This window comes from Theileria orientalis, chromosome 3 (genome assembly GCF_000740895.1).
Source record: "Theileria orientalis strain Shintoku DNA, chromosome 3, complete genome".
Classification (NCBI taxonomy): domain Eukaryota; phylum Apicomplexa; class Aconoidasida; order Piroplasmida; family Theileriidae; genus Theileria; species Theileria orientalis.
This window is the reverse complement of record NC_025262.1, coordinates 698791-720808: the sequence shown is the minus strand read 5'-3', so window position 1 is coordinate 720808 and position 22018 is coordinate 698791. Positions and strand designations below refer to the sequence as shown.

Below are 22018 nucleotides of genomic sequence, written 5' to 3'. Positions count from 1 at the left end.
TAATAAAACTGGATTCATCAATATCCATATTAAATTTCAAAAGCTCATCATTCTAAAAGATCAAAACACATAATTTCATGATTTTAAAGGCGATAATTTTTTGTAATTAACTCTTTTTCATACACCCTACCATCTCAACTTACACAAGCATTGACAGAGGCATAGAGGTTATATTTAACGTATAAATTTACAAGAAATTAATTTAGACTCTGTGCTTAATTTTTATTACTCTCGTTATGTATATCGCTATCGATAACACGATTAAAAAAACAGTCGTAATAACATAGAAGGCGTATCGATTATTTTCCAGCCCGTTGACTACGTTCATTCCGTAAAGGCCTACAAGGTCGGTTAATATACACATTTAAGCCTTCCATACCTGATAGGCAGGCTCCTAGGCCGAAAGCAACTCCTACAATGCCACACATCATCTCAAGCCTCATCATTTCATTCCTGGTGATTGAGAGCTCCAGGTTAATGTACCGTTCAAGGTGAATGAGTGAGTTATCGAGAGTCTTTGTTCGTTTGGACAACTAAAGGTGTGTTTATACACTTGCGGCTGCTAACCTGCTCAACTTCCTGATCAATGTACTCTAGTAGGAATTGGAGGTCGTGGTTGACCTGGCGGTAAGACTAAGAGGTGCTATGAGGGGAGGTAACGTACCAGGGTACTCCTCGACTGGTCGCCCGAGTAGTGTATTAGGTGGTTTGAGAACTCAAGAATCTTAATGTTTTCCTCAGAGTCCAGTATTTCGTTGATCAGCTCCTCGAAGCCAGTCGATATTTCGAGAAGGTTTGAAACGGGGTGCTTCAACTCGTGCAGGATGATGGATATGTCCTTAAACTTCTTATTGTTGTAGACCTTGTCCTCCAGTATTTTATATTTGTTCTCGAAGGAAATTAAATCTGTAGCGTCGTTAGCGTGGTCTCACTAATTTTTGAACTAGTAACTTTCTAGCAGATGAGCGAACAAGCAGCTAAACACCAGCATAGCTGCTTATGCCTAAGATAATTACATACAAAAAACGTACCTGATTCTAAATGCGATATTGACGTTATAAAGCAGCACTCCAAAACACAGATTTCAAATGGGAGCCTCAGGTTGTAGGTGATGGTGCCGTCGTCGAGTCCCGAGAGGGTGGAGGGGTACCTTTTCGGGTGAGTGGGAGTGTCGTAGCGGGGGCTCGGCCTGTCATCCAAGCCCATCTTCGCGTAGAGCTCCGTTATCCTGCAGATGTCCTTGATGAAGCCGTCCATCTTCATGTTCTCGTTCACGACCACCAGGATTGCGTTCCTCAGAATCAGGCACGAAATTGGGAAGAGGCGCACCAAAATACACTCAAACCTCGTATCTATGCTATACACGTATTCTATGTCGGTCAACATCATCTTGCAGTCGCGGTAGGTTATCGCACCTGAGAAGTTGTGGTTCTTCGTCTCGTAGCCCGCGCGGACCCTGTTGAGGAGGTCCGTACAGCTGAACTCGTTCATCTTAAACTGGCCTCCGCTGATCTCTATGACCATGTGCTTCCCCTGGACTCTTGAAATCTTCGAAATGAGCTCGTAGTTCTTATTTATCAGCACATTAATGTCTGCGTTGTTGTAGTCGTGCATATGGTCCATATTTACAATCATTGTAAACAAGATTATTTATAATACAGTAAACAGCTAATATACATAATTTAAGATTATAATTAAAAGGAATCACCCAAAAAAATTACTAAATAAGTAATCACATTCTTAAACCTCAAATTAAATAAAAATATGAATACAACTGAGTAAAAACTTAAAACTAAATTAAACTGTTATATAATACATTTGATTTGAACAAATACTTCTCAATCCTCATCTTGAAAAAGATTGTGCACATAAGTATCAGGATTTTCAGAATGTTCAAAAGAGCTGCTCAAATCTCCAGTTCCGACCACCCTGTTCCTAAAATTGTTTTTTGTGATGTTTAGAAGGTCATCATAAGATTTATATTCAAATTTCGTAAAATCTTCGTCGGTGTTATGACTATTTACTTGTCCGGCTTTGGAATCATCAGGCTCAGTTTTGTTCAATTCATCTAATGCCATATTAGGGTTTCTATTTTCGCCCAAGTACACCTCGAACTTCTCCATTATGGGATCGTATACGTTCTCGTCCTCGTCACTTGATAACATGTTTGCTGTGTCATCGACTGCAGGTCTTTCATAAGTCTCCTTAGGCGATGCTTTGTTGTCCTGCTTTATTGGTTTTGGCTGCTCGAATACTGGTCCGTGTTTTTCCCTTTCACGAAGATCGTCAATCCATGCCGTGTACACATCTATCGGCTCATCCAGTGATGTTATCCTTGTTGAAAAGTCGACTCCGCATATTCTACACTTCAGAAATCCCACTGCCGACCTCATGTCTCTAAATAAAAATTAACAATGCTAAGAACTCACATTTTAATTGATACTGATTTATCATGTTGGCACTTGTTACAATGGAACTCCTTATCGATCTTGTTCCTGTTCTTAAGTACCAGAGATGACTTGGACTGTTTAATTTTTTTTGTCTTCCTTCTGCCCATTTGATAAAATGTTAAATTAAACAATTGTGTAATAAATTACAACTCACGAACATGTAACCACACAACAATGCCAACATTGTTGTTAATCAGCTCCAAACAATTTTATTACTTAATTTAATTATTTAGATTCACAATGGTTGAATCTTATTACTGTTTGTTACACATAGCAGTTTAATTTAAAAATTTTAATGTTTTTCTCGTTAAAATCGACGAATATCAAAGTTAACACATCATTTCAACTTAATATATTAACATAAAAAGACATACTGGTGAATATAATAAATCATATGACTATAGTACATTAGAGGCTTGCTTGTTATAAAGTCTTTTGTTCCTGGCGTGTCGCTTCACAAGAATCACACCGACGTTCGACAGAAGTGAAACTGCCATATAACCCTAATATATTTAGTAAGGAGGAAAACTTACACTTAGGACCCAGGAAATCTTGGAAAATGAGCGCGGATGGTGCACCCTCAGAGCGTAGTTGTACAAAGGAATGTTACACATTATGGCAGTTCCACAGAATATTAGAATGAAGCCGAGAGCGATGCCGACATTTTCGGGGGCGAAAGTCTCGTAGATGTAAAAGTAGACTACGGAGAGGTACATGGAGCCGCCGATTATGTATAACAGGCACCCGAACAACATGTAGTTGTACTTGCCGACAGTGAGCATCAGATACGAGGTAAGAAGCTAAAAAGGATATTGAATAAAGAAGTAACTTACGAAGATCTGCATCACGGACATGGTTTCAGCAGTGCCGTATCGGTCGGCGAAGTAGCCGACGAAAAGACCAGGGAAGAAGGTAAGCACCTGGACGTACTTGAAGACGGGAATCACAGTTTCACCGGTAGCCGTAGTAAACAACTCCCTCTGAGCCTTGTTCATGAATTCCACAGACGCAATGTTGAGTGAAGCTGCAATAATGAATAGAACTGTTTGAGGAGTGGACTGGGACTTGATAATGTTCCTGAAGACCTCAGGGGTCCTTTTTAACCCGGTGAGGAGAGTGTGCGATTTTAATAAACGCCTTTGAATGAAGGTTTCAGACTGGGTCTTGCTAGTGCTGATGGAAGTTGAGTTACTCCCGGTCTGACCGCCAATGATGGTGGCGCTTTGACTGTCAGTAGGGCCGTTATAGGCGCTGGTGGCAGTTTCGGTGGTGATTTCGGCGGATTCCATACCGTCGTCGATGCGAGTTGCTTTACAGTTTTCGTTGTCACAACTGCCGAGACGATTTTTAATCCTAGTGAAACATCTCAAACTATTGATATGGTCGACGGCAGCCTTACCAGTGCCGTGTTTTTTAAAGAAATCCCAGGGCACAATGAACATGCCGATGACGAAGGATCCGAAGTAGGCAACTAAGCCGAACGTAATGGCGACCAGGTAAAAGTGCTCCCGCTTCACGCGTGGAGACAGGTAAATATACGACAAGATGGTCGGCATTAAAAACGACAAAGTCCTAATCGAGCCCAAAATAGAAAGAATCAGAGACTTATCCTCAGGGAAATAGAGTGATACTGAGGCACAAATTAAAAATTAGAACATTTACCTGTCGTGACTGGTAGATAAGTGGCCTCTGAAGATAGTCCTATGATCACCATGATGATCCTGAGGAGAGGCCCGTTCCTGGGAAACAGACCCATAACAAACCAGCAGAGGAAGTTGACCATGTGGCCAAACAAGAAAGTCATCTTGTGGCCGAAAAACTTCAATAGGGCTCCGCTGAACAGTGAAAACATAATGTTCACGGAGAACGCAATGGTGTAAAGCTGATTCATAGCACACTTCCTGGCCGAGCAGTCTAAAAATGAATAGACTGGCACCTTAAACTCACCTATGACGCGATGTGTCCTGATGGTGGTGATCTCAGATGTTGCGATGTCGCAGAGCTCCTCAAAGGAGCCAGCCTTGTAGAGCACCTCCTGGAACCCGGTCCATCCCATGGAAACATTCCCTATATGCATAAAATATATAAAGACGCGTGAGCTAACCAGTCAGTAGTACTATGTACGAGTATATTAGGAATCTGGTCAAGGGGTGGATGTAAGGAGGGGAGAAGTCATGGGAATCCCTTATTTTCAGGGCCCATTTCTTAGTAGAACCGGCATTTTCCTTTTTTTCAAATTCGTTCATAATGCGTCCATTTTATAAGGTCTATAGCTACATTTTCTTAATGTATATTTGCGCCCGCTCAACTGTCAAAGTGTAACACAAACACAATAATTCATTTCAGCATAAGTAAACACATCGGTATCAAATGGATCCATTTAGCTCAATTTATCCACAGACAACAGGAATGTTTTAATATTTGTGTTTATCGATTTAATATTAGTTATTTTTTCAACGGTAAAAATTCAGCCATCGCGTACAGTAACTCCCACGGATCTATTAAATTTAATCGCTAGACTTCAGAAAAAATAGATTCAACTGTAAATCCATGTTTCATCAAAATTTGAGGAAGCCAATCCAGAATTATATACACATACAATCACAGACGTAATCAAATTACATATACATTTAGGTCATTCTTCCTTCTTGTGAATTAGGTAAATGTTGATTCCTGAAAGTAAAAACGCGAAACTCGTTAGGACCTGAGAAGAAATGAGTTAGTCTAGTTGACGTACGATCAGAATGGAAAGCGGGACCATGAACCTCTGCGAAAGAGGCAACCCAGTCTGCTTTGTGGCCATGTCGTAAAGTGGAATGTTCACCAGGCTGAGGATGCCCGAAGAGAGCATAACGATTCCAGAGAGGGTTCCGAAGCAGTGAGAGGGGAACCTCTTGGAAACCTGAGAGTAAAGACCTGATATGCACGACGAGAAGGTCAGGAAGTAGAAAAATACAGCTATCAACTTCATGTAGAACTCGTCGGAGATGACAAAAACGAAAAACAAAACAGCCTACGCGTCGTTAACGTGTTAAGCGACTTACCAGTAGATACAAAATCGAGTTGACGATTGCCGGTCCAACCTTGTCAATGAGTAGTCCGAAGAGCGGCACCGGGATGAACGTCAAAAACTGAATGTACTTGAACACGTTGGCCGAGGTCCTTCCGACGCTGGTCTCCAGTATTTCCCTGTGTGACTTGTTGATGAATTCTAGGGACTGGAGGTATATCGAGGAGCACAAGAGAACGAGGAGGTACTCGTATAACTTCGAGGACCTGAGCAACCCCCTGAAGTTGCTCTTCAGGTATGCGAGGTTGCTCAAGAAAGTGTGCTCGGCCTTCTGCTTCTCAACCACCGTTGACAACTCAATGTTGCCGTCCTCCTTCTCTTCAGTCGGCAGCTTCTTGTGCACAAAAATGTACCCGAGGACGAAACAGAAGAGGTTTCCGAGAAACGCGTACCCGACTGTCGGAGCAGCAACTCCGTTGGGCCTGAAGAAGTCCAGAGAGAATATTGCCGACAGTATAATCGGGACAATGTATGAAACCGATATGGCGGAGCCGGTGATACAAATGATCAGTGAGCGATGTTTTTTAAAGAAATATGAAACTGCAAATCGTTTAGTTACTCAGAAAGCTAGTTAGTTAACTACGAGTCTACAGGCATATACAGCCATGCACATAAACCATCCACTCAATACGCAGTGCATAACCTGTGAGTGCCTACATACCTGTGATTAGTGGCATCACGAGCCCTTCGGCAGTGGCGCCCATGAGAAAGAAGAAAAACTTGAGGACCCCCGGGTTCCTCGGGAATATTCCAATGAACAGCCACGCTATGAAATTGCAGAATTGGCATATCATGTATGCGTATTTCGGCCCTAGGTGGTCGAGCATGAACCCGTTGAAGATCGTGAATGACAGGTGTGCCGAATACGCGAGCGTGAACAGGTTGTTGATTCCGCTCTTCCTCATTCCGCAGTCTGCACATGATTATTCTTTCCTGAGCGTACCTATGTAGTCATTGTTGCCGATTGTCACGTATGAGATGTTTGGCTGGTTGGTACAAAGGTCTGCGAACGCGCCCGCCTTGTACAATATCGACTGTACTCCGTTCCATCCCCAGTAGATGGTTCCTGAGATTCGCGTAACAAGCTGCGCAAACTCACCTCCGACTATAATCATAACGCAGTATAACGCAAGTCTGACCCATGGGTTCAGAGAATCTTCAATTCTTCCTCTTTTTCGCGGCTCGAGGTTCTCAGTAGTAATGTTTGGTGGCGACTTACTAATGAAACTCATAATCCGTTATATTTACTAAATATTAACAACATTGAGATGCAAACCTAATTGTTTGACTAATTACCGAGCGTATGGTACATAAATTGTAAAATTATATTATTACAAACAGTTGTATGTTCGGCACAACCATTATGTGGTATCCCATAGTTTACAAAAACTTTGCATATTTTTTTACCGGTTTATTTATGTTTACGTTTACATTTCCTCTATGCTTTTTTCATCCTTCGGCAAAACTACCTTTTTTCTGCTGAACATATAGAGGGAGGAGCTGCTGATTATACACAGTATCATGTAGCCCTAAAAGCGATTATTTTTTATTCCCGACTTACCATTAGTATGTATGCTATCCTCCTGAAGTTGAGTGGATATAGGTTTTCCCACTTCTTCGATCCCAGGTCGTACAGCGCTATGTTTGTTAGGTTCGTGAGGCCTGCAATCAGGAACGTGAATCCTACCAGTATTCCGAACGACTTCCTCGGAAACCTCTGGTTGATGTAACAGTACGTGCTCGAGATACACAGTGACACTGCGAAGAAGAAGAATACACAGGCGATGACCTTCATTGGGAATGCGTCGAACGACACACAAAAGTAGTACATAAAGCACTAAAGATTCCATTATTTGTTATATTTTTAAGGTTTAACTGCCAAATCGTAATTAATTGGATATTATTTTCCTCAGTGTTTGCTATTAATTCCTCTAATTGCTACGGCTACTAACTACCTAACTCTACCAATACTATTACCAATATCACGCAATCTAGCTGTGCTAATGAATGTGGCTATTCTCCTTACTAACTAGCGGCTATGCTGACTCATGCCAACACTATATCTATCTAAACTTACGCAGCTGTGCAGTATCAGCAGTACCAGGCCTGCTCCGAACAGGTCAATCAGCTTTCCGAACACCGGCGCCGGCACGAACGAGAGCACGTTGATGTACCTGTATACGTGGACTGCGCTTCTCTTATCTGACGTGACGAGCATCTCCCTGTGTGACTGGTTTACGAAGCCGATGGACGTGAGGAAGAGTGCGCAGCACACGACGACTCCGATGTACTCGAAGAGCTGCGGGTGCCTCAGGCCCTTCTTTATCTTCGACTTCAGGCCCTTCAGTTTGCTCAGAAGTTTTCTCTGGGGCTTCGCTTCGCTGTTCAGCGCCTCGAAGTTCACAGTTTCTCCATTCGGTTCTTCAGAGGCCTTTTTCGCCTCCTCGCTGTTGTCGAACCTCTTGTCCACGATCAGCAGCCCTATGATGAAACAGCCTATGTGCGCTATGCTTGCGTATCCGAGGCACACCATGTAAAGCGACTCTGGTTTAAACGCCTCCATCTGGTACACCAGGGACATGAGCGTAGGAACCAGGAACGAGAGTGACCTTGCCGATCCCATGAACGAAATAACGAAGGATCTCTTGTTTTCGAACTTGTACGAGACTGAAGTAAAGTCATTAACTCTCCACCTCACCTGAAAGAAGTGGCATGTACAGCGACTCCGCGCTCAGGCCAATGACGAAGAAACAGATTCTCAGTGCCCAGTACGACTTCGGGAAAAATCCGATGATGATCCAAATGATGAAGTTGACGACCTGCCCTCCCAGGTAGCAATACTTGGGGCCCACGTAGTCTACCAGGTACCCTGTGAAGATCGACGTGATGAAGTGGGACGAGTAGGCGATCGTGTACAGGTTGTTGATGCCGCTCTTCCTTTCTCCGCAGTCTGAATCGCAATGTTAAGCTCTCCTTCTTACCTATGTACTTCTTTCCTGCTATTTCCATGAAGGTGCTGTCCGCCTGGTTATTGCACATCTCCTCAAAGGATCCAGCCTTGTAAAGCAATTCTTGAATCCCGTTCCACCCCCAGTACGTACATCCTGAATTTAGTTAAGTTTAGCAGGATATCATTAAAACTAACCTGTCGCAAAGATCATGAACAGATACGCGACTAGTTTTTGCCATGGTTTTATTGGTATTAAACTTGAACTTTTGCGTTCTACTGCGTTGTTTTTTTCTCTCATATTATCATATCTGCGTTTGTGAAATAAAAAGTATACTACGTTTGTTTAAATCTACGATAAGTACGGAATCTTATTATACAGAAGTGGTCGAGAACACGTAACGGTTTAGACACATTTATGATTTGACAATTTAGAATCAATACAAATGTGTTCAGGATATTTTACAAAAAAAATACGAATAAAATTAAGGTGGTTATCTCATAAATCAACAAATCGCTATCTACATGTAGGGTATAAAGGAGATTGCATAAATAAGCAGCAAGGAAATTTTTTAAAATTTATGAATAGGGAGTATAGAATTATTAAATTATACACATAAATGGAAAATTATATTAAAAGGTTTAAATCTAGAATAAAATTAGTCACATTATATGTGTGTATACTAAGGATTCCATAGATTTTATTGCCATAAAGGAGCCTCTGTGTATATATCGGCCTGATTTTGAATAGAAACAGACTCCTAGTTTGTAAAAAATAAATTATGAATCCATAATTACCGAATTCATTTCTATCAATTCAGTTAATAAGTATTTATTTTATTATATTCAATACACAATTTAAACTTAAATATATTATCATATTCGTACTACTAATCAAATGAATTTATAATGAAAAAAATTATATTACAACCAATTCAATTAAGCTTGTAACACTATAATTCTATGCCGTGTTCACTTTGATTATTCGTATTTTATCTATATCTCTTAATTTATTTATAAAATATGTTTTGGATGTTATTAAACATATTTTAATTATTTCTTCATCATTTAATATGAATTTTAATACAACACACTTTATATACCGATATGTAACATTATGAGTGAAATATATAATATAATTCAAGAAATAGTTGTTAATAACTCTGATTTTACTAAATATGTTGATTTTGTGGTTGGTTTGTTTATATTTATTAGTTTCCTTTTAGAAGGTTCCATGTCGACCCCTAGTTAACTTACCAGGGCTGACCTTTCTATCTCCAAAAGCTCTGGACGAGCTTAAACACGCTAATAGAGCAGATGAAGTTCGTTTCAACACATGTTACTGATTTCTCTTTAGTTGCTCCCCGAGGATGAGGTAGATTTGTACCTGTTCTACGCCAAGCACCTACACAAGACCGGGTTGGTCAAGATTGAGTTCCCTGAGTTTTATAAATCAGCCAGAGCACTTTTGGCTGAATCCACAGCGACTGCCATCGGCACACTCTGCCCCTTCTACTTCGAATTGGGGTATGAGCTATGCTCAATGTAAGTTTAGAAGATGTGTACATGTGCAAACGTGTTTTCAGAATCCCCGAGACCGAATGGCCAGTTGAAAATCTACTAACACTCTTGAAGGAAGCTGAGTGTAAGCGGCGTTCGTTTTTGATGAAGCGCTCAAACACGGTTGATGACACATTTTTAATAGGACTCACTCACGAGGAGAAAAAGCGTTAGTTATTAGAGTTTATGTTATATATACTTGTGTATATTACGTTATGTTTACACAGTCATCGTTGACTAGCACAATGTAACTTTTAGTCCTAAACGTCCTTACGAATTCAAACACGAATGTACTCACGACGAATTCAGAGTTTCAGAATGCTTCTGAGTTTTATGGATTCGATGATTAACACACATGGGCATTTTACTACATTAAATCTTAAAGTTTAAATCCATAATACATGGATGTGTATACAAATATTTAGTGTTGCTTTAGTTTACAATGGCATTATTTTCCAAGGTAACAGTTGTACAAGTTGTGATTGTCCTCAATTTCGGATGTTTTATTTACTACGTGTTTAAAGGAACTACTTTACAGGTGAGTTGTTTATAGAATGTTGTTTAACCATTTCTTAGCGGTTTACAATAATTTACAATCTAAACTTGTATTATGTGTGTTTCAATTGATTGGGAATTCTTTATCTTAAGGTGCTCGGGCGTGGTTGTGGCAGATATGTATATTAATGCGAAACTCATAATTGAACAGAAGGCCATATAGCCCTAAGAATAAAATGTGTTTTACAAAAACGTACCATTAGTCCTAGGGTCACGGGCCTGAAGTTGAAAGGCCTAAGGTGAGACAGCTTCAGCACTGCAAAGTCATAGAGTGGGTTGTTGGTAAAGGATAGAACGCCTATGAGTCCCAATATTATTCCCAACTGGGCCCCGAAGTACTTTTTGGTGAACCTGATATTGAGGTAACAGTATATCGAAGACAAGCACAGTGACGCGGCTACTACGTAGAAGAAGCAGGCGATGAGCTTAGTGTAGTACGAGTTAAAGCTCACGAGCATATAAAAAAGGAACCCCTAAAAGCAATAATTATGGATAGCCGACGTACCGATATATTGAGGATCGCCATCACCACTGCTGGACCAAACCTGTCCATGACCAAGCCTAGGAATGGCGCCGGGACGAACGTGAGTATGTTGAAGTATTTGTATATGTCCACAACGGTCTCTCCTATGGAGTTTTCGAATATTTCACGCTGGGATTTGTTTATAAATCCGATTCCAGTCATGAACAAGGATGCGCTCAAGGTGACAATTATGAACTCTAACAGCTGCTTGTGCTTAAAAGCTGCCACTAATGATGACGACATAATTTTCAAGCCTCGCTTGAAACGGTTTTCACGCTTGGGCTCCTCTTGGTCTGTCAACTCCATGCTGTCCAAGTCCTCCTCCTCAACATCATTGTTAATCATTAGGTCTACGTATTGGTCTGACGGTTCGGCTTGTTTGGGCGATGTGAACTTCCATTGGAGCAGATACCCTCCTGCTATGCCACATAGTACATTTCCGCAAATCCCGTACATTATTCCAATGAAATATAGCGAGTTCGGTGTAAAGGTTTTAGACCTGAATATGAAACCCAAAACCGTGGGAACGACGAATGATATCGATCTCATTGATCCCAGTATGGATATGACGAAAGAGCGGTTTTTCGGAAAATAGTGCGAAACTAAAAACAGATTAGACAAACATTTATTTACTTTAGTATACATAGATATGCAATTGCGTCGATGTGTATCCGTCAAAACGTACCAGTAAGTAGGGGAGTGAATATTGTTTCAGCGGTAGCTCCTATCATGAAGAAGGAAGCAGCCAAGGCCGTTTCATTCTTAGGCATGGTACAGATGAGCATCCATGACAAAAGGTTTATTGCCTGAGACCCTATGAACACAATTTTTGGTCCTAAAACGTCCAACAATATCCCTCCGATTATGAAAAAAGCAAAGTGTGTAGTGAAGGTGAGGGTGTAAAGGTTGTTGATGTTACTCTTCCTGAGTCCACAGTCTAAAGCATTAATTTAAGGGAAGCTTCTTACCTATATACGGAAGGTCGCCTATATACGTGAATACTGCGTCCGCCTGCCCTTCACATAGCTCTTCAAAAGACCCAGCCTTGTACAACATCTCCTGGATTCCATTCCAACCCCAGTACACACAACCTTAAAATAAATTATCATTAAATAAAAAGTACCTGTGAGAACAGTCATCGTAGCATAAGCTATGAGCCTTAAGTATGAATTTACATATGGCCCGTTGAACTTTTTAACGTCTTCCGTCTCCAATTTGAACTTTTTGAAAAAGTTCTTAACTTTTCCAGATTTCTTATCTGTATCCATTTTTGTATGATTATTTATGTCTATTGTTATTGATTTGTAAATTATTATCTGAATATAAACACACTAGTGTTTTTACGTCTTTGCTGTACTTACTTTGCATCTTGCCATTTGGTGTACGCCATCATCTTCAGATCTTGAAAATTTGATACAAACCATTATTTAACACGCGAAAGCATATATATAATCATATTAAGTAGTAATTTTCAAATATCTTTTCTATTCTTGAACATAATCTCAAATACGTATTACACACAAGCACATAACATTTACTTGTCTATACACACTATTAAATATCATATAAACACAATAAATAAGATTAAATCCATGTATTTGAATTTTTTATAAGTTAAATTTGTGTGATTCCTTGCATAAAATAGATCATATATTCGATGTATACATAATACCACCATAAAGGCATATATCGATACATTAACAATATAAATATATAACTTTCTTCAATAATATGATTATATATGAACAATGCCATCCATAGCTAGAAAGAGATTGGCTAAGGAGAGATTAGAATGGCGACGGGACCATCCCGTTGGATTTTCGGCAAAATATGCCCTGCTCCCTGACGGAAGCGGCTATGATATGATGAAGTGGATATGCAAAATCCCGGGAAAGAAGGTATTTGTGATTTAACATAAAATAAACCGTATTTACAGTCACTGTCATCTTACTTAGGGGTCAATTTGGGAGGAGGGAGAATACCAACTTACAATGGAGTTTACGGAGGACTATCCGAGCAAGCCACCCAAGTGTAGGTTCACCACAGTCTTGTTCCACCCGAACATATACCCCTCCGGCACCGTGTGTTTATCGATTTTAAACGAGGACGAGGAATGGAAGCCGTCTATAACAATTAAACAAATATTGCTAGGAATACAGGTAGGACTACAGTAGTGGACGCTAAACACGCTTTCAAAGGCATCGAACGCACATATTTATTTTATCTGGCTCACACTGATCCATTACACGCTAATGGTAGTGTAACACTGTTTTAGGACCTCCTCGACAACCCGAATCCGCTATCGCCTGCCCAGGCAGACCCATATCTGCTATTTCTGAACAACAGACCCGAGTACATAAACCGAGTACGCAAACAGGCGGCCGAGCTGCGGCCCGTGGACTAGTACATTAAACTTTAATTTCTGTGACTCTTAGATATTATGTGCCTACTAGTGAAGAAGCTCATGACGAGGTCGACGATAAAGAGCGCGCGCATCTTGCAGCTCGTGAACAGAATGAGGTAAATGCTGTTCCAGAAAAAGAAGGGCAGGAGGCCGCCGTTCAGGTTGACGAAGGGGCTGTTCATGACCACGCGGTAGCCGCCGAGAGATGCGAGCGTGCCCTTCCAGTGCTCGCCGAACCCCGCCTTGGCGATGCCGCCGCCCAGCAGGGAGCCGTTGTTGAACATCTTCGCCAGGTATATTGCCTCCTGTTTGGCATTCTGGGCAGTGGGAAAGGGCGGCGTGTACGTGTTGTCGATGTGCTTCAGGATTTCCAGGAACGTTTCCCTCGTTTCTCCTCCAGCGCCGCCCCCGCCCGCCTCGCGCTCGGACTTGGCCATTATCTCCGCCACCGCGCTCTTGAACTTTTCCTCCTTGAACTTCCACTTGGTTCTCCTCACCTGCGGGAAGTCCCTCGCCAGCTTCGGCCTGTTCTTCAGGAGCGCCTCGAGGGTGGGACTGCCGGTCGCGTTCAGCACCGCCTCCAGGTTGTCCGACAGCCTCGTCGGCGCCAGCCTGCAGCAGTCGCCCAGGCAGAACACGTTGTCCGTGCCCTGGAGCCTCAGATACTGGTCGACCAGCAGAGCTCGTGAGTTTTCGGGCATGTTGAGCTTTTTCTGGAGCTTCGACACCAGCTCCGTCTCCTTCAGCCCGCTCGCCCAGAGCACGAGTCCGCACCCGATCTCCTCGGTCTGGCCCGTGGCCAGCTCCTTGAGCACGCACGAGTGCTCCTTCACCTCACAGACCACCTTTCCGAAGCACATGTTCACGTTGTTTCTGTCAAACACCCTGGACACGTACTCCGAGGACTCTGCCCTGAGCGTCGGGAGCAGCCTTTTGCCCCCCTCCACAATCGACACCTTTACGAACTGACGCAGCTCCGGGTACACCTTCGACAGATAGTCGTTCATCAGCACCGATAGCTCTCCCGCGGACTCCACTCCCGTCGGCCCTCCGCCCACGACCACGAAGTGCAGGAGACGCCTCCTCTCCTCGTCTGACACAAAGGGCATGCTGGCAGCGCTGAAATTGTCCAGAACCCTCTGAAACACCTTCTCAGCGTGCTCCACCTCCTTTAGGAAGAACGCATACTTCTCCACTCCTCTGATTCCGAAGGAGTTTGTTTTTGAGCCGACTCCGATGACGAGGTAGTCGTAATTGATCGAGAACAGTGTGTTTGCGCCATCCACGGGCGCACAGGTGACTGAGTTTGACTTAGTGTCCACGTCGACGCAGTTTGCGTGCACAAACGTGGAGTTGTCCTTGAAGCGCTTTTTCATAAAGGTTAAAAAGGGCTCGCTGGCCGTGATCGTGTTAGCCATGCCGGACATGATTTTAGGAAGAAGGGGTGTGAAAGTGAAATAGTTTCTGGGCGATACTACAGTCAAGTCGAACCTAAAAGTGTGCATAATTAGAGTGTGTAAAATCAAACTTACTGTTTCGGGTTCAAGTGCTTCACGAAGAATATGGAGGACCATCCGGAACCCAGAACGACAACCCGAGGCCTAGAATGAGTGTTAGGCGTGGCAGAACTGTATCCTCTACTGTGATACTTGAAAACATTTATTCTTTGAGTGAAATTTATATTTTTAGATGTGGTTTGCCAACAATAATTAAAGAATAAACTCGATCTTAGCATCATATTAATTTATTTATTAAAATATGCGCTGACGAATAAAATTATATCTATATGTTATCAAAAATCAATATTAAGAGTTAAAATAACAACCGGTGATAAAAAATCGTTAAACTTTAAAAAAATTGTGGTAAACTAAACTACATTTACAAATCCACAGAGGGGATGCGTGAAATAAAAAGAACATACAAGTTTATTACATATTATTCATATTTGAATAATCACATGTGCTGATGAAGAGGCTGCCGATATACACGCAGCCTCATAATCCTGAGGTGGCAGCACACAGCATTCCGATTGGTATGCACATGTATTCGTAGTCGGCGTCAAGCTCATCAAAATACCCGCGTCGAAATCGGCTACTGGTTTAAATTCGCACACTGTTCCTCCATCTTCTTAATAATTTCCACGAGGAAGTGGAAGGTCCTTGCTGCGCTAAACACAGCGTCGTTCTTCTGGTTGAGCTCGTTGTAGTTATTCACGTTGTACTTGGACGCCTTCAGCGACCCGTAGAGGCCTGCCTTTCCGTTAGAATCCGGCGTTTGCAGCGTTTTCATCGGCGACTCCATCACGCCCCTCGGGTTCGACACGACGTAGACCGTGGGAGCCCTCTTGGGGAAGTAGAAGAGCGAGCTTGACTCGAAGGCGCGGTCCCAGAGCTGCTGCAGCAGCTGCGAGGGCAGATGGTTCGCCCAGACGTACGTGCTCAGCCACTTCTCAGTCTCCGCCTTCTGCACGAGCAGCTTCGCCATTTCAACTGCCAGCGATAAGCGGCCGATCACATTCTCGAACGGCTGCGGTGGTTCCTTGAGGTCTTTCGGCGCCCTCTGGTCGTCTTCCCTAAATATGCCGCACACCAGGGCGTGCCACAACGAGGGCCCCTTCATGCTCTGCAGATTTTGGTCCCTATAAAGGTCAACGAGGAAGGCGACCACGTCCACGTGTAAGCCGTATATGGCTAGGTGCAGTGGCGTTTCTCCCGTTTTCAGCGATAGCTGGAGGCTCGCGCGGCTGTTGACCAGGAGCTTGACCACTTCCAGGTGCCCATTGAGTGCCGCCAGGTGAAGGGCAGTCGCTCCTTCGTGCGTGAGGCTGTTGACTGGCGCGCCGTGCTTCAGCAGCACCTCTACCACCTCAGTCTTGCCCTTTGAGGATGCGTAGTGCAGCGGCGTCTGCGATCCTAGCATCTGATTTGTCGTCCTGTTGATCAGGATCCTCTGAAAGTCGGTGTCGGAGCTCAGAAACGCGTAGAAATCAGCTGGCGCTGCCCTCTGACTGATCAGATCCCTGTAATCCTTCAGAAGATTCCTGATCTTCTTGCCGTACGTCAACAGCAAGTTCACCATTGCCCTCTCGGTGTTCGCGTACATTGCGATCTCAGACTCTTTGTTCTCCATCGTCGGATACGGGCTGCTAATAAGCGCGATGAGCGGGTCAATCCCCAGTTCGTTGGCGCCGAAAACCGAGTACGCCAAATTTACCACATACGACCCTGCCCTCACTGCCTCCTGATTGAACTCTGCCTGCCTTCTTCCTCCGTTGGCACCTTTATTCGTTCCTCCACCTCCAAGAGCCTTTTCTGCCTCTTCGCTCTTGGCTTCACCAGATTTGCTTATAAAATCCAGGTGCTGTTTCGTGCGATCGTGGATTGAATTTAACATTGCGCTCAGGAAGTCCAGGTTAAAGTTGGACGCGATAATTCCCACTACCGAGAGTCCCGTGCCCAACTGGTGAATTCCATACGCCTGTATCGTCGTCAAAATGTCCAGCACGATGGCGTCGTACTCGCCGCTTTGAGCTGCGCAGAACGCCATCGAGGCTACGTCGTCCACTGAGTAGGTCTCCGACAACTGCTCAGACTTATCGTGCCCGATGTTATCCTTTGCCAGTTTTGCTGAAAACGACTTCGGAATCACTTTTGAGCCTGTGGCTGCCCTGAAGAGCACCGAGTACTTGCTCGGGACGTTGATCACGAACTCCTTCGACAGCGGGAACGTGTGAATGTTAAGTGAGAACGCCACGCTCCTGCACTTCTGCATCGCTGACTTCGCCTGGTACGAGTCCGTGCCTGATATTACCGTCCAGTTCCACACGCAGTTGTAAAGCGAGCTCATGATGAGCTGCTTCGTCTGGTTGTACTCGGCGCTCTTGAGCCGCGTGCAGCCCTTGACCCTGAGAACATAGTCCGCGAGCCTGTCGTAGAGGTACGCCTTCTCGTGGCAGACGATGGGCAGCATTCTCTCGGCCTGTATCAGCGCCTTCCGCAGGTACACCAGGGACTCGTGTATGTTCCCTCCCGGCTTATTCATTAGCATGCCCGCCAGCATCAGGTACGCGTTGTACATCAGGTAGTGCGCAGGATGCAGCACGCCCGCCCAGTTGCTCACGAACTCGAGCAGGCGGTTCTTGGACTGCAGAAACTCGCCCTCGAAGTAGAGTTTCTGCGCCTTAGAGAACAGGTGTTCCGCTTTGTTCTGCAAAAGGTCGAGCTCGTCAGCATCCGGATACGAGCATTGATCGCACTCCCACTGGTAGTTCACGTACTCCGATGCCGTCTGTGCAGAATCGCTACTAGGCCTGCAGCCGATACCAAAATTGGCATCCAGCATTTCCATCCCACAATCTGGCGTTTTTACATAGCCCTTCGTGTAACAGTACGAATTTATGCACTTTCTACACCTGATAGAGGTGAGGTCGTTGAACTTGGCGTTCGTGCTCAATTTTTCGTTCTGCTGCGCTGAAAACAGCGATCCCACTGACCAGAACCTCCTAGTCTGGATGAAGGGCGGCAGGTACTTGTCGAGGAACGTGCTTATCGTCAGTTCCGTGCCTGGCGCTATCTCATAAATCGATCTCACCGTGAGCTTCCCCTCGTCGAAGTGGGCCACGCAGTTCGGCGCGTGCGACTGCTTAAACTGCAGTATCTTAAACGTGAAGAGTGTGCCCCCAGTCACATCCTCGGACTCAGTCGAGTAGTTCAGATATGACGTGAAGGGAACGCTGGTTATCCAGACCACGGTGGTGATGTGGGCCAGCTCCCGCGTGGTCAGGTGCAGGCAGAAATCGAAGCCCAGAGTGTCCAGCAAGAACGAGGCGAACCTGTTCACCTCGTCCAACACCCGCGGGTGGTGCAGCCTGAGAAACGAGTAGTCGACGTAGTAGTTGAGCAGGGAGTCGAGCAGCTCCGTGGTGGCTCCGCGCTCTTCGTCGAGCTCGCAGACTCGACTCGTGCTGTCCATGTTGAGCCTGCACTTGATCAGGACTCTCGAGACCAGCAGCACGATCGCCGGGTTCAAATAATATTCAGAGAACTTTTGCAGCTTTATTAGGTGTTCGCACTCCATCGAGTGCACAGCTCCGTTTTTCAGAAAACACTCCTTCGAGCAGAAGAAGTAGTTGCACTCCCTCGGGTGCTTCGGGCATGCGACGAGCCTCCTGTCCTCGCGCGTGTTGTCGCAGGGCTTGTTTACCAGCGCCAGACAATGAAAACAGCAGTACACTCTCCCCTTGCACATGTTCGCGTCCGTTTGCCCCGTCGGCTTAATTGCCCAGGGCGCCACCGCCACCGGCGTCGTCTTGAACAGCAGAACTCCCGACTTCAAAGTGGTACTGCTAATCGACACAAACGTGTTCTTCTGGTTCAGGGTCCCGTAGGTGTGTGGAGCCAGCACTTGTGTGTGGTACATTTTAGACCTCCAGGACTTAAAATTGTACTCGTGCTCCCTCAAGAACAGCCTTTCCACCATGGAACTTGGCAGCGGTATAAGCTCTGACACCACATTCTCCTCGACCAAATTGAGCTTTTTGGTGGCCGATTTATACTCCTCCGAGTCCTTTTCCAGGAAGTACAGTCTCGATAAGAGGGCTGAGCGTGCTCTTCTCCACATGCCTCTGTTAACGAAGCACGAGGCGAACACATCGTACACCCTTTCATCGTTTGTATAGTTGCTAGCGTACTCTTCATATAAAATGTCTAACTTATCGTCCGGGAAATCGAGTTTATCCTCGAGCAGGCCTCGTGTATGGGCATCGATGAGAGTATACATGTCGAAGGGCACAGTATTGTCATTTTTGAGAGAAAAAACGAAATCTCTACAAACCGTTTCTACATCCATTGCAGTGTTTTGCTATTTGTGTGAAGAAGAAGGGGACGAAAGTGTAAATGTGTAGACAAGTGGTCACACATACTGCTGAATTAGTAAACCGGGGGAATATAGTACAATAAAGTGAATTTAATTAACTATTAAATTTTTTTAAAAATATAGTACACGTAATGGTAAATTTATATGAGAGAAATGACAATTTCTTCAGATTGTTGTGCCGCTCATAAATACATGTGCTATTGCTACGTACAATAAATTTTAGCAAAAATTAGGGGAGACTCTTCGTGTTACAAGGCACTTTATATTATGGACTGCGATAATTCCCGTATTTTCGACTCTATAATTGACCTGGTCTTCACGACGAGTGCTGCCTCGTACCTTTTCAGATTCGCGATTTCTTCCACCTCCTAAAAAAGCGCATATTTGCTCAGATGTGTGTTTTTAACATACCAGGATATCCTTGATCAAATCTTTCCATTTTGAGTGGTCGGACGTCGTATTGTCGTTCAGGTCCAGCACCGCCCTCACGAGCACTCTGGAGAGTGCGTTGTGGTTCAGCAGTCCGTGCTCCACCGCCTTCTTCGCGGCTCCCACGTACGTCTTAAAGAACAAAACTGGCACTGACTTGAGGTAGTAGTCGTTGGGCATGCCGTTCGCTAATCCGTCCGCGTTCGACACGCAGTGCATGAAGACCGCCCTTATCTTCCCCGGGAAATACTTGATCATCATCTCTCCCGCCTCGAGATCCCTGTCTCCCGTGTCCCCGATCCATATATAGCGTGCGTTTGCGTTTTCGTTCGACACGAACTTGAGGAGCTTCCTGAAGTTGACAAATTTCTTCTCTCCCCGCGCCTCGTTGAACACCCACTCTCTCAGAGTGGAGTAGAGGATTTTATTGTTGCAGTCGATCCCCCAGTTTAAGACTCCTCGGCGCTCCGCAACCTCTCTCAGCCGCATATTAAGCGCCGAATCCACCGTGATTGGCACCTGTGGAATTCTCGTTGTTAGTACCGATAGAAGTAGAGGCTTCTTGTTCCTACCCATTTTATGCATGGATAGCTCCAATATAAATTGAAATGAGCCTGGATACAGTTCTCCTCGGCCGTATTGTGTATCCACTCCTCCTAGGGGGACATTAAAGAGCTTATATCCTCCGCTGGACTTTACCGTATCGTCGATGTCGATAATCACCTGATGCTTTTATTCACTCTATGAACGTACCTGTGTCGGCCCCCAATCTATTGACTTGTCCAGAATGTCGACCACCCTGTGTGTTACTGGCCTTGTGTTAGTCTGAACATTGTTCTAAACATAATTATGGTCTAATGTGTTAACATACCAGCGCGATAGAGAGAGCGGTCTTTGGGTGATCAAACTGCGGTTGAGTGGATTGATTATCGTTAATCAATGAAGATTCAAGTTTAGAGGCTATCTCTTCAACCTGAGTATCTTGGACGCTCTCGGCTTTATATTCATTCTGAATAGATGTGTTTGTGGAATCTTGAACCAGTGGATGAATCGGAATCGGAGCAACATCTGAATGTGATTTTATATTATCATATTCATCCATAATTGCTTAGTTGAAATTTAAGAAAATAGATCTTATAATCATCATATAATGTGAGAAGAGTGTATATTAAAAAACAATCAAATAATTTACAGAGTGGATGCAATTAAAGCTATATTATTGAATCAAATGAATAAAAATTAAGTTTAATTTAAATCTGAAACACAAATTTATGTGCAATGTTAAAATACAAGTTGGTTATAATGAAAACACTAACTGTAGTATAAAAATATTGTGCATTTGGACTTCATATTATTTTATATTATTTATGATAAATTATTTATTTAAGAATCAAATGTAAATTTATCAATTAAATTTCATGATATAAAACATTAAATTATACAGATCATTTTATAAAGCCATGTAACATTTGATGATGTGTAATATAAATATTAAAACTAATACAAATTATTAGATAAATTTTATATCAGTTTACTGTTCTTAATTCGACAGTTTTGTTTATTTAAAGTTGATTTAAATATAGCTAACCAGTGGTTAATTTATTATCAATACAAAATTATTTATTGCTTGTAATATGTATTCTTTAAAATATTATAGATGACTCATAATTGACACATTAATCAATTTGATTATTAGAAATTATATTTAAGTTTTTTAAAAATTATGGAATCTTTTGTTTATGTGTGTAATGACAATATGTATATTATCGCCTTATGTTCTACATCATCTCACTTTAGAATATATATTACACAGTTATTATCGTTTATTTAATACACTTAATATCTGATTAAATTGACTATTTGATTGTCTATTAACCTACAACCCCAGTTGACATTAAATATACATAACATAATTATTCTGCTTATCTGAATTCTATTCACATTTGGAATCTACACATTGATTAGCACATCTGTCCACTTCCGTGAAGTGTGTTAGTCTGTAATAAATTTTCCTAAGAGTTTTCTTAAGTCAGGATTCTATAATGAAAAGGTGATTGAACGATATATAATACTTTTAAAAATCGGTTTATCAGCTCAAATTATTTTATTTTCGACACTGGAATCCGTTGTTTATTTATGGAATCTTACACATTGAGTCTTTAATCAGGAGTTGTGTATGATTCTAGTTTGTCGTAGCACTTTGTAC

The 22018-nt window shown here is 43.2% G+C and overlaps 11 protein-coding genes across 11 annotated transcripts; 2 read left to right on the top strand and 9 right to left on the bottom strand.

The window, feature by feature from the left end:
- Positions 1–202: 202 nt before the first annotated feature.
- Positions 203–1635, bottom strand: TOT_030000339 (uncharacterized protein; the record flags this gene model as incomplete). The annotated part of the gene is made up of 5 exons (XM_009693084.1): positions 203–339; positions 380–533; positions 568–633; positions 665–927; positions 1032–1635. 5 exons carry the CDS (start codon positions 1633–1635, stop codon positions 203–205), a joined length of 1224 nt encoding a protein of 407 aa, XP_009691379.1.
- A 203-nt stretch (positions 1636–1838) lies between these two features.
- TOT_030000338 (uncharacterized protein) lies at positions 1839–2557 on the bottom strand (the record flags this gene model as incomplete). The annotated part of the gene is made up of 2 exons (XM_009693083.1): positions 1839–2397; positions 2430–2557. 2 exons carry the CDS (start codon positions 2555–2557, stop codon positions 1839–1841), a joined length of 687 nt encoding a protein of 228 aa, XP_009691378.1.
- A 291-nt stretch (positions 2558–2848) lies between these two features.
- Positions 2849–4696, bottom strand: TOT_030000337 (conserved hypothetical protein; the record flags this gene model as incomplete). The annotated part of the gene is made up of 7 exons (XM_009693082.1): positions 2849–2953; positions 2984–3250; positions 3284–3649; positions 3839–4080; positions 4113–4285; positions 4394–4517; positions 4555–4696. 7 exons carry the CDS (start codon positions 4694–4696, stop codon positions 2849–2851), a joined length of 1419 nt encoding a protein of 472 aa, XP_009691377.1.
- A 473-nt stretch (positions 4697–5169) lies between these two features.
- On the bottom strand, positions 5170–6752 carry TOT_030000336 (major facilitator superfamily MFS-1 protein; the record flags this gene model as incomplete). Its single annotated transcript, XM_009693081.1, has 4 exons — positions 5170–5463; positions 5495–6060; positions 6182–6433; positions 6464–6752. 4 exons carry the CDS (start codon positions 6750–6752, stop codon positions 5170–5172), a joined length of 1401 nt encoding a protein of 466 aa, XP_009691376.1.
- A 195-nt stretch (positions 6753–6947) lies between these two features.
- On the bottom strand, positions 6948–8768 carry TOT_030000335 (major facilitator superfamily MFS-1 protein; the record flags this gene model as incomplete). The annotated part of the gene is made up of 6 exons (XM_009693080.1): positions 6948–7049; positions 7082–7357; positions 7598–8187; positions 8219–8470; positions 8502–8624; positions 8666–8768. 6 exons carry the CDS (start codon positions 8766–8768, stop codon positions 6948–6950), a joined length of 1446 nt encoding a protein of 481 aa, XP_009691375.1.
- An 816-nt stretch (positions 8769–9584) lies between these two features.
- On the top strand, positions 9585–10377 carry TOT_030000334 (uncharacterized protein; the record flags this gene model as incomplete). The annotated part of the gene is made up of 5 exons (XM_009693079.1): positions 9585–9659; positions 9694–9789; positions 9825–10012; positions 10054–10196; positions 10286–10377. The coding sequence occupies 5 exons, from the start codon at positions 9585–9587 to the stop codon at positions 10375–10377; spliced, it is 594 nt and encodes a 197-aa protein (XP_009691374.1).
- Positions 10378–10624: 247 nt separating this feature from the next.
- On the bottom strand, positions 10625–12373 carry TOT_030000333 (major facilitator superfamily MFS-1 protein; the record flags this gene model as incomplete). Its single annotated transcript, XM_009693078.1, has 6 exons — positions 10625–10747; positions 10780–11055; positions 11088–11707; positions 11791–12042; positions 12074–12196; positions 12229–12373. The coding sequence occupies 6 exons, from the start codon at positions 12371–12373 to the stop codon at positions 10625–10627; spliced, it is 1539 nt and encodes a 512-aa protein (XP_009691373.1).
- Positions 12374–12853: 480 nt separating this feature from the next.
- Positions 12854–13509, top strand: TOT_030000332 (ubiquitin carrier protein; the record flags this gene model as incomplete). Its single annotated transcript, XM_009693077.1, has 3 exons — positions 12854–13003; positions 13061–13264; positions 13381–13509. 3 exons carry the CDS (start codon positions 12854–12856, stop codon positions 13507–13509), a joined length of 483 nt encoding a protein of 160 aa, XP_009691372.1.
- An 11-nt stretch (positions 13510–13520) lies between these two features.
- On the bottom strand, positions 13521–15247 carry TOT_030000331 (NADH dehydrogenase; the record flags this gene model as incomplete). Its single annotated transcript, XM_009693076.1, has 2 exons — positions 13521–15000; positions 15042–15247. 2 exons carry the CDS (start codon positions 15245–15247, stop codon positions 13521–13523), a joined length of 1686 nt encoding a protein of 561 aa, XP_009691371.1.
- A 353-nt stretch (positions 15248–15600) lies between these two features.
- On the bottom strand, positions 15601–19356 carry TOT_030000330 (serine/threonine-protein kinase ripk4; the record flags this gene model as incomplete). The annotated part of the gene is made up of 4 exons (XM_009693075.1): positions 15601–16742; positions 16845–17091; positions 17158–17796; positions 17878–19356. The coding sequence occupies 4 exons, from the start codon at positions 19354–19356 to the stop codon at positions 15601–15603; spliced, it is 3507 nt and encodes a 1168-aa protein (XP_009691370.1).
- Positions 19357–19643: 287 nt separating this feature from the next.
- Positions 19644–20914, bottom strand: TOT_030000329 (conserved hypothetical protein; the record flags this gene model as incomplete). The annotated part of the gene is made up of 4 exons (XM_009693074.1): positions 19644–19751; positions 19795–20535; positions 20566–20649; positions 20684–20914. The coding sequence occupies 4 exons, from the start codon at positions 20912–20914 to the stop codon at positions 19644–19646; spliced, it is 1164 nt and encodes a 387-aa protein (XP_009691369.1).
- Between the last annotated feature and the right edge of the window lie 1104 nt (positions 20915–22018).